This window comes from Terrapene carolina, unplaced genomic scaffold (assembly GCF_002925995.2).
Source record: "Terrapene carolina triunguis isolate 2854851 unplaced genomic scaffold, T_m_triunguis-2.0 Scaffold629, whole genome shotgun sequence".
Taxonomy (NCBI): Eukaryota; Metazoa; Chordata; order Testudines; family Emydidae; genus Terrapene; species Terrapene triunguis.
In genome coordinates, this window is record NW_020664980.1 from 17134333 (window position 1) to 17145736 (window position 11404).

At 43.9% G+C, this 11404-nt stretch overlaps 1 protein-coding gene across 1 annotated transcript; it reads right to left on the minus strand.

Moving 5' to 3' along the window:
- Nucleotides 1–6185: 6185 nt before the first annotated feature.
- On the minus strand, nt 6186–10974 carry MED7 (mediator complex subunit 7). Its single transcript, XM_024214226.3, has 2 exons — nt 10901–10974; nt 6186–9308 (listed from the first exon to the last, which is right to left on the minus strand). The coding sequence occupies exon 2, from the start codon at nt 9288–9290 to the stop codon at nt 8598–8600; it is 693 nt and encodes a 230-aa protein (XP_024069994.1). The 5' UTR covers nt 9291–9308; nt 10901–10974; the 3' UTR covers nt 6186–8597.
- Between the last annotated feature and the right edge of the window lie 430 nt (nt 10975–11404).

The window sequence follows — 11404 nt, forward strand, 5'->3', positions numbered from 1 at the left end:
ATTGATAATGCTACCAGGGTAGAATGCTCTGCACTAGGTGTTAATACTTTCCAATGCAATGTTTCCAAACTGGTCCAATATAAATCAGGGTTTGTATGGGAAAGGAGATCAATATTAGGTAGGGGTTAGTTAAGCTAATCCTGACCTTTTCTCAGTGAAAACACAGTCGAACACCTTTAACCTTGATTTAGCTGGGCAGGACTGATGTGTTAGCTAATCAATCTCTTCTCTTTTTTTCAGGAAAAGACCTTTTCAGTAATGAATCTGTTTCCTACTACAACTTTGCCACAGTAACCTGTGAGAAACTCAGCTCTGACAACAGACTGTGTTAGTAGTTAATAAAGAAACATTTTTGAATCCAATCTCTTATTTAGCAAAAAAAAAAAAAGTTTTGAAACAAAATCTCACTTTACAGCATATGGACCACATCTTGCCATTTTTTATTTTTAAATTTAAAGCAGATCTCCCTGGACTGATGGCATTATGTGGCTCATTATCTTCACACTGTTTCCCTACGACTAAGACAAGATGGCTGAGGCAGCATCTTTTATTGGACCAACTTCTGTTGGTGAGAAAGACAAGCTTTTCATCTACAGAGAGCTCGTCCGCCAGGACTCCACCACCACTTATGTCGGCGAAACTTATATCACTCAGGGGTGTGAAAAAACCAGCCCGCTGAGCAACGTAAGTTTCACCGACATAAGTGCTCGTGCGCACAGCGCTATGTTGGCAGGAGAGCTTCTCCCGCTGACACAGCTACCGTTGCTCGTTGAGGTGGGTTTACTATGTCAATAGGAAAGCTCTCTCCCATTGGCACAGAGTGGCTACACGAGCCATTTTATAGTGGTGGAATTGCTTTGCTACAGCTGTGCTGCTTACGTTCGCTAGTGTAGACCTGGCCAGGCGACATTTTTGTCCGCTGACTATTCGGGTGTTAACAGGACACTTCACCTTGAATAGTCCCCTAGAATATGTGCTAACTACTTATGCTAAATTGTAAGCATCTTTCCCAGATCTGAGGAAGAGCGCTGTGTAGCTCAAAAACTTGTCTCTCACATGAACAGAAGCTGGTCTAATAAAAGATATTTCCTCAGCCACCTCGTCTCTCTAATATCCTGGGACCAACACCAGCATCCCCCTGAGTAAGGCTCATTGTTTATAGTGTAGAATTGCAGAAATCAAGGCTTTGTCATGACAGACACAGAAAAAGTCACTATTTTGGCTCCCCAAAGTTGCAGTGCACATTTTTCCCCTAACATATTAACTGTACATTTTTAAAAGGCACTCAAACATTAAAGTCATTCAAATAGGAATAATGCATAATGCGGACAGAATATTGATGAAACCTTTACAAAAGTGAAATTAGGTCTTTAAATACATTTCTAAATGCCATGGCTATATAGATCTCAGAACCCAGCCTAAACAGTATATAAAGAAAGAAGTTCTGTGCAGATGCAGTTTGTCAGTAGGACTTTCAGCCCCTGCTGCTGGTGGTTCACATTTGGATGATTATTTCTGCAACCATAATGCCCAGAAATTTATGTTTTATAAAATAAAATGAACGCTAGAGGAGCTCCACAGAAGGCTATTGAGCAGCTCCGGCTTATTATTAACGTTGCAGAAGATTGCAGACACTGTGGCAAACTACAACACTGTGACACATGACCAGCCTTCTTTAGAAGACATCAAGTTTAGTCCAGATTTAGTTCTCTACAGGAAAATTCAGTAACTATTATGCAGTAGTTACCTATCGAAGCCCCATCCACTATCAGTTATTCTCTTATTCACCTTAGTTACCTGTAAATAGGACCATTAGGATCCTCTTCAGGATGAAGCAAGGAGCCATGGTGATAGCTGAAAAGGTGGCAGAGAACACTCTACTTCAAACTTTGCAAGGGCTTGAAGAAAAAATGTTCATTTCCAAAAAAAAAAAACTCATGATTTTCACTTCCCAAATGATGTCACTTACACTTACCATACTGAAAACTTTCACATAGTCCTAATGAGGGTTGGCTTTTCCTGTAGTTAGCCCTTTGCTCATTTCTCCTTGTCCACATTAGCAATGGCTGCAGCTGAAATGAGTTAGCTTCAAAAGCAAACTGTTCAGCAGTATTTCAGAAACCCTAGTTAAAACCTGCTTGACCACAGGAGATTTTAATCCAGGTCCTCAAAGCCTCAGGGGACAAATTCACCCAAGAGTTACTAAAGCATATACCTTGATGGGGAACGTTCAACCGAAAGTAGCATCTGCAACTGCAGAAGGCAACTGTAGCTTCCCTTATGATTGGGTAAGTACATTGTTGTGATGTTATTTTTGTTATCAACGTAGTATTTACAGGGCAAAGTGACGTTCTGACCCACCACTCCTCTCAGTGGAGAGCCTGATACTGCAGGACCTGCAGACAAAGATACAACCGTAATTGAAACGAGGATAGGCTACAATTCAGTGTAATGGGGCCTGCCTTACATCTCAGTCACAACACCATCCCAATAAGCTTGCCACATATTTCCATTTCAGGTGGGTCTACTGATGTGTGTGCTCCCCCCGAGCCCCCAAATCAGGGTGAAGGTGACAGCAGGACACACACCAAAGCCATGGTGCGTTTGCCCATGATGTGGTTCTGTCCAAGCACAGGAAGCACTCATGTGCCCAGCCTCACCCTCCTGACCATGGCCAGGACAATGCAGGGAGAGAGAGAACAGTTATTTGATCTGTCCAGCTTACATATGGTTGATTCTCTCGGCAGCTGTGTGCAGCTCCCTGACCTAACCAGAGTTCAGTTGTCAGGGCCCAGAACAGTTTGGGAGGCATGCAAAGACACACAAGTCTGCATTGATGTTGGTGTCGCTTGTTTCTGGGGGAAGCTATCCTGACTAATCCTCCTGACAGTGGCTCTCAAACTTCTCCATGCTAATGGAAGAGGCACAGTGTGTTATGACCCCGAAGGGTCCATTGATGGTTCTCACAGGCACTTTCTGCAGGACATCCTAAGACAGCGATGACAATCACCACCACAGCTATTATATGATTTTTGTCTGTATGCAGCTCTCCAGACCAGACCCCCTCATAACTGATTACTCACAGTATGAGCCTCACCTGTATCTTTGCAAGACTTGTTCCTGCAGTACCTGGAACTGTTAATTCATGCCCTGTAGTTCTTGTTGTGGGGATCTGGCTAGGTTCTACTTAGTCCATGACCGTCATCCATTTTTCTGTCCTTGCTGGGCATTATAGATGCTGTGAAATCCCCCACTGACCCAGTAGCCCGGTCGTATTCTTTGGAAAAAATGCCCTTAGGCAGCAATTCCTTTTAGAATGACTACTATTCTAGCACTCCACCTCCTTGTAGATCACACAGCTGCCCTATTCATATCAATGCAGGTTTAGAAAACTTTATTTTGTATTATTATGCTGGAGGATGGTGTTCGCTGCCAGCAGGCATCTCTGATCTATGCACAACCACAGACCTCATTGCAGAGGACGGGTCTGCTAGCCACCTTTCATTCAGCCTAACTTGGGGAGCAATTGAATGCCTCTTAGTTTAGTGACAGCTAAAACCATAGAAGTCAACACGCAACGCACGGAGCAGCGTGGGAAGGCTAGCGCAGAGGTTTCCCTGAGACTGACAGCAAAATTCAGGGGACAGGACATTGATTTGATTGCACCTGTGGCTACGTCTACACTACCGGGGGGGGATCGATTTCAGATTCGCAAATTCAGCTACGGGAATAGCATAGCTGAATTCGACGTATCTGATCTGACTCACCCTGCTGTGAGGACGGCGGCAAATCGACCGCCGCGGCTCCCCCGTCGACGGCGCTTACTCCTACCTGGGCTGGTGGAGTACACGCGTCGATTCAGGTATCGATTATTGCGTCCCGCCGAGACGCGATAAATAGATCCCCGAGAGATCGATTTTCTACCGCCGAGCCGGGGGGGTAGTGAAGACCAGCCCTGTGTGTGTCTGCACACGAAAGGTACAACAAAGCAGGGAGAAACCCAGAGCAGCATTGTAATAGGGTAGTGGGGCTCTAGGAAGAAGCCAAGAGAACTTCTTTTGGGAATAGGAATAGCAAGAGGCAGACTTGGATTTCTGAACAAGGACATTGCCTCTCGTTTATTCGTACTGTGTTCAGGTTAACAGGACTTTGTACACTTTTCATTAACAGGGATTCACCATAGAAATACCTATCATTTTCTCCTCCTAACAACTAATCCCAGTAAGGCCCTGAATATTGGCTTGGTGCAATGGTACTTTGCTTTGGAACTTCTTCCTTTAATTCACATATTCGGAGTAAAAGAAACATTCTGTAGCCATCTAATCCCGTAGTAACGAACACTTGGGTTTTCCTGTAAGTCTAGCATATTCACAGGTACATCCAGAGCACAGGGTTCTAGAAAGCAGTGACATAGCCAGGCCAGACAGACTCTTTGTCTATAACTGCTATAGGAGACTTCACTTCAAACTTACTACCATTTTTTATACAGAAGATTTAATAAGTCATTGGTAGTCAGATGATCCAAAGCCACCCTTCACTGGACACTATCAGCATACGGGGAGCTTTGGATACTCATTCTAACCCCTTATATTTCAAAGGAAACTACCTTTGGGCACAATTAGTACTATAAACATCCTATGAAATGAAAGAATATGTTTCAATTGCTTAAACTCCTCACTCAAGCACCTTCTGACGCTACAGAGGCAGAATGCTCTGTAGTGCACTTTCCAATGCCATTTTTTTCCAACCATTTTCAGTATAAATTAGGGTTTGTCTAAACTGGAAAAGGAGATCAAGGTTAAGTAGAAGGCTAACATAGATTGGGTAATCCTGACCGAACCATGACCTCTCTTCCTAAAATAGACAAACCTTACACCCAATAACAACAATGGACAATTTTGCAAAATTAAAAAAAGGCAGTTTGTTAAATTAAGTGAGGAAATGAAAATGTTGTCCAGCAGGAGAAACTCCTTTTTCCAACTCTGTCATCCCAACAAATGACTATTTTTAATTTCCCAGTCTGACAAATAAAAAGGAAACTGAATTCACAAGAAAACATAACTCCATTACATCAAATAATATGAAGGAGACCGGCCCTGGCTCCAAAACAATGGTGGATGGTAGAATATTTTTGATAGTTCTCTGCCCATTTCCCCCTTTTGCTTAGCTGCATTGCATAGATATCAAAAAAGTGATTATCCTAATATGTACTGCAGAATGGAAGAGGAAAAGGAGACAGGGCTAGAGAGTTCTTAGGAGAAAAATCAGTATTTATTAATCGATTCCCTAGTTTTTATCATTTAAATTACCCCAAAACATACCTCAAATTATTAATTTTTTGATTAAATATAATTTTGGCTACTTCCATGTGGTGGAACATAGATTGATCACAGTATTTTTGCAGCAGATTATTAATCATCCAGGTAAGTCTATAGGTCACCAAAAAATTTTGGAAAACTCCACCTGCTAAACTGCTGTAGCCTAAAGGGAGATGCAGTATGTTATTAAACAAACACTCAAGTAATGGGTAAGGTGACTGGCCTACTGGACAACTTCACAGGACCAGTGCATCTTTCCCTTCAACAGGGTACAAGGAGTGCAGTATTTCCAGAATGCATTTTTAAATGTGTTTGAGCCCAAGACTTTAAAAGGTATTTATCAAGAATGGGCAGGGGGCAGTAAACAAGGCAAACCATCCCATAAATCTGTTGACCCTAACCATCAATACTGTTTGATGCCCATATAAAGATCTGATAGCGTATTATGTGATCCTAGGAGTGGTGTTATATTTTTAGAAACGTTAGGACTCAGGTAGAGTAACTGCAAATGTTTCCAATTAGCACTTTAGAAGGCATATCATTAAAAAGGTTAAATTACACAGCATAAGCTGAAAGCCATCTTGACCTCAGATAAGAACAGTAGTTTTCAGTTATTGCTCAATTGTTTCATTTTGTACAGCCAAATGTGGCTAGGGGGCCAGATTTTTCGATAGGACTTAAACATGTATCCTGCTTAGGAGGTGCTTTTGAAATTCCTACTAGCTGCCTGTCTGGATCTTTATGCACCTGAATACCTTTGTAAAGCTGGCCCAAGGTTTACTTTTTTCATTTTTCTGGTGGAATCTTGATGGGAAATGCTGCTTTCTTCTCATCTCTCCTCAAAGGGTCAGTAGTGACTATATAAAATGTCTGTTACTAGATGAGAAGCTTTATTGTATGATCTTAAAATTACACACATCACTTTTTATCCCTCAAAAATTTCAGTAATCATGTTACATGACTGCGTACTAGATTTCTTAGAATTAAATTAAATCTTGACCATAGATTTAAATTAACAAAACATATTTCTGAACCACCCATCTTAACGTTTTCTTAGCTAAGGAGTTAGAGTAGTGCAAAATTGTTATTTACAGCTTCCTTGAAACCACTAAGCATAGACAACCTTTGAAACCCAAAAGAGATATTGGGCACTTTAATAAATGAGCAAGTATGGTTAGACATACGCCATCTGGTTTTGAACCTTAAATGTCAAAGTTCAGGATCTAGTCATTCTTGTTAGCTATGACCAAACACTTCCAGACCTCTCTAATCAGGGTTAAGAACTAAATAAAGAGCTTATCTTTTATAGCTTACCTATAAAAAGATTTTCATTTTATACAGAAAGCACAGGTTAATTGATTCTTCAGTTGAATGACCTTTATTTCAACACTATCTGCTACAAACTTATTAAAAGCATTGTTTAATTTCAGCGACTGTCCACAAGATAAAGATCGCCATGGTGACTGGTGACTCTACTGGCAGAGGCAGCAGAGGTGGCCATGGGCCTCAACTCACTACAGCAATTGAGGCACTTCATCACGGCTAGCAGTGTACTTTTGTGATTGAAGTGTGTGATCCTGCTCCTACTGAACTTAGTGTCAACATTTCTCATTGACTCCAATGGGAGGAGAATCATGGTTGAAGGTCTTCATTTTACAACAGTGTCAACCTAGGAAGTTTTTGCATCCACTAGAATTTGCACCAAAAAAATATATTATGTACAACGCCATTGAAATGACTTGAATCCATCATTAAGCGCAAGATACAGTAGGTGAAATTTTTAAAAACAAAGCATTTAATCAGAGACAAGTCTCAAGGGGTTTTGAAGTCTGAAAAGTCTTTTCATCTGTTTGCAAAGGTAAGTTTTGATTTTAAAACCTTCCTGTTTTTCCTGCCTGCATGCTATTAGAGGATAAGTGGGTAGGAGTAACATGTATGCTTCTCTAGTTTCAGTTGGGAAATAGTACTCAATGATGTTTCATTTCAAAGGGCATGGATATTGCACTGACATTACACTCCCTGAAAGTCTATGATGTTTCAAAAAGAAAAAAAAAAAAAAAAAAAAAAAAGAGGTCATGGATATATACTAGTGCACACACGGAATCTAGCATGTGAGAAGGATAAGGGGAGGCTGCAACACTCTGAAAAATAGATGCACAAAAAAGTTTTTTTGTTGTTGAACAATTGTACTGTACCAGGGCCTGACTCACCTCTCAGTCACTGAAAGGAATTAGATTAGGTTTCATTCAAAACAGGCTGTAAAGTCTTTGTACAAATTGCTGGGATTAATTTGTTAGTGCTCTCAAGATGAAAATAATGAATACTAAAAAAATATTGGTTAAATCCTCCTGTCTTTACACGGGGCTTGATTCTGTGTCTTGATCCTGGCTAAGAGGGAAGTGGTGAGTGCTCTCACTTCAGGTATTTTCAGTGAACGTGCACATTTAATAAAGAGTTAGCATGTAAAGAATATTCCTTGTTATGTTTAAAGGAGTGAGTATCTAGGAATCTCCTGTTTTAAAAGAATTACTGCTCATTAGTCCTTGGAAAATTTAAATCTATTTTGTTACCAGGACTGTCTCCTGCACAGAGTTTATTGTAGAGTTACTTATGAGTGTTAGGCTACCAACACTAAATTTTTAAGCCACTAAAGTGAGCACTCTTTTAGACAATTATATTGACTTTACAAAACTAAAAAGGAGAGAATTAAATTTTGACCTACCAACATTGTCAGTAATAATAATAAACCCATCTTTTATACCAGAATATAGTTTTATAGTTATTTACCATAACATTTTTACAAGGTACCTTTAACTTATTTGAAATTGTCAACTCCAGATTCCCTGCAGAGACTGATCTTTTCTCAATCCCATATTTCATGGAAATTCATAAAATAAGTGCATCTATAAAACCAGCAAATGAGTGATTGAAAATATAATAAAGCCACGGAATAAAGCTTACTTCAACTGACGCGATGCACTTGTTTCAACAAAATAGTATAAGACTTATTCTTTTCTGTTCTGAACAGCACACCATACAAATTGCATCTACAAAATATCAAGCAATGCTTCTGTTTGTTTGGTCACCTGCAAAATCCTTACCTAGGACTACAAAAATAAGACTTCTGGGTTATTTTATATACACTAAATTCCGTGATTGTTTATTTACATAGACACCAAAAGCAGAAGAAAAATAAATCGAAAAACCCCACACCATATGACCTCTAGCATCAAGTCCACTTCTTGCCTCCAAGAACTTTATACAATTACAAGTGTCTTTTCATGTCATTTCATCAATAATGCTACACATAGCAGCATCTTTGTCTAAAACCTGATCTTTCTTGCAGCCAGCGCTCTCTCTCTGCTGTTCATTCTGTCCAATACAACTGTTGCGGTCATCAATTTCCATGGGCTCAGTTTTTAACCTCATCCCTCCCTCTGAATGAGGCAAATCATCAGGTAAGGAGGCCAGGCAGTTCTGGATCATTTCTACAACTCGCTCTAAATGCTTCTGAAACCTCTCAGCAGTCTCCAAACGCTGACGTTTCTGCACCTCCATCATAACCCTTAGCGTCTCCCTGGCTTGGTGGGGTCGATATTCATTTATAAGATGATGGACATGGACAAAAAGCAGTTTTAAGTCTTCCAGTTTCTCCTCCCGTTTTATGCTGCCTGGGCTCCTTATCAAGATATCCAAGAGGTCCAAAAAGTTTATCAGGATAGACATATTGAGTTTCCTTAGTTCCTTTTTGTGGTCAAACTGCATGGGATGCAATCGTTCAATGCCTTGGCTTTCCAAGGGTCGAATAATGAGATCATCACACTGGAATTGGTTACCAAACATCATGTAGCTGTCTTTCACAGGTGGTGGAGGCTTAGGGGCTAGACCTTTCCGAATATTTTCATCTGTATATTCCTTTATATACTGCATTGGAGGTGGAGGGAGAGCACTCACTTGCTGAGGTTCCCCCATTGTGGCGGATGAAAGTACCTGTGGAATAACCCATAAAAATGTAGGATTAGGCTAGTTATAAATTAGTTTTACAGCATATCTAAATATAGTGCAGCTACCCCTTTCAGCAAATGTGATGTGAGGTCACTGCTAGAAAGCTACCACCTGTCCCATCAAGATCTCTTGGCTTTCAATATTAACAGTGATTTCTTTAATAACTTCTTATGCTGGCAACTACAGGAAAATGGACTACTATAAATGCTACAAGATAAATTTTTACAACCAGCATTGTTCTTTAGATCCAAATTTAGTATTTACCAACCATGGTAGGGACTGGTCTATCAAAATTACAATCTGAAGTTCTCTGTTTATCCACAGAACAGGTATAGCAACATTAGAAACAGAGCAAGCTTTTCTCCCACTAGTTAATGTACCCTGGTCTCAAAGGGCTTCTTGAGGTGAAAGTAGGGTTCAGGCTTGACACTCATTCAGCGCTTGGTATCTCTGCTCGGCCTGTAGAGGAGGGTGCTATGTTTGGTGTTTTTTGAGAGTCAGACACTTGTCCACTACAAACGAGGCAGAAAACTTCCTAAATTTCACACAGGCCAGTAAGCAGCCGTCAGATGTAGGCACTTTCCATTCCTGCCACCTTAAGCCACATCAAAGATAAAAGGCTCCATCATGTCCATTACCAGCCCCCTGACCACACAGCCCCCAGCTTTGGAGGAGTCACTCCAAGGAACAATTTAAAAACAGACACAATAACTCCCCTTAAAAAGACAAACTTTAAACCCTCCCCTTTATAAGGATCCCAAATGAGGGAGTATCCCCAACTCTCATCCTTGCGAGTGAGGCTGGGGCACTGAGTCGACAACACGCCACCCTGAAATGGTCTCCCCTGGGCAGTGACAGGCCGCCCCCATCCCCAGAGAGCATCCCCAAGCCCTTGTCAGCAGGGAGCAAAGCCCCAGCCCAGGGAAGGGTGGTACAGGGGTTAGGGCATTCGCCTGGCACCAAGGACACCCGGGTGTAATCGCCCACCTCTCCACTCATTTCCTGCCTGACCTGAGGCAAGTCACTGCACCCCTCTCTGTGCCCCCGGCTGCACGCGGGGGAGTGAGGAGGAACCACTAGAGGTTACGAGCTGCACAGTGCTTCAGGCGCCAGGCCCTGTACATCTTAGGCGGGCCCCAGACACAGCTGCCAGGTACCTGCCTGGGGCCATGGGTGCGTGTGTGGGGAGGGCGGCTGGGCTCTGTGGTGCTGAGGGGAGGGGGCGGGCTCTAGGGTGCCCGGAGGGAGCCATTGGGGGAGGGTGTGGGGGAGAGAGAGAGAGAGAGAGAGAGAAAGGTGGCTGGGCTCTGTGGTGCAAGGCGGAGGGAGGGGCGGGCTCTGTGGTGCCCCAAGGGATGGGGGGAGGGGGTGGGCTCTAGGGTGCCCGGGGGGGCAGGCTCTAGGGTGTCCAGGGGAAACGGGGGGCAAGCTCTAGGGGGCCCGGAGGGAGCCAGGGGGGCGGGCTCTAGGGTGCCCGGGGGGGGGGGAGCTCTGTGGGGCGTGGGGGGGGCCGGGGCCTGGGGGGGTGGGGGGGGGGGGGGCTCTCCACGTGCGGGCCCCTCGGACGCGGCGCTCACCTGGTGCCTCGGCGGCTGCTCCCCTGCCCGGCCCGGCCGCAGAGATGAGCGCAGCCTCCCGCCGGCCCCCACCGCGCCGTCCCGCGCTCACTTCCGGCGACCGCTGCGCCCTCCCTTCTCCCATTGGCTCGCAGGGACCGCCGTGGGGCGGAGACGTCGCCGTTTGACTGGCTCTTCCCAACGCCAGGAACAGACCTGCCCCGCCCCTTTGCCGAGGCAGCGCGGAGCATGCTGGGAGTGGATGCCAACGGGGGAGTGAGGGCGCTGTGCTTGGCGCGCATGCGCACGGGGTGTATGGCTCAGTATCCCTCTCTGGGGCCATCTCCACAGGGCAAAGGGCAAAGTCACAAAGGGGGGGGGGGATTTGTGTGACTAGCCCTCCCTCCAACCCTGCCCCCCATTGCACCCCCAAAGCCCCCCCCTTAGTTGCACTTGCACCTCAGGAGCCCTGGCAGTTTCCTACAGCTGGGCACCCCCCTGCTCCTGGCCGGTGGGGGGTGAATG

What these genes read in the sequence shown, in the direction of transcription:
- MED7 (XM_024214226.3), bottom strand. Translation starts at nt 9,290, where the DNA reads ATGGGGGAACCTCAGCAAGTGAGTGCTCTCCCTCCACCTCCAATGCAG.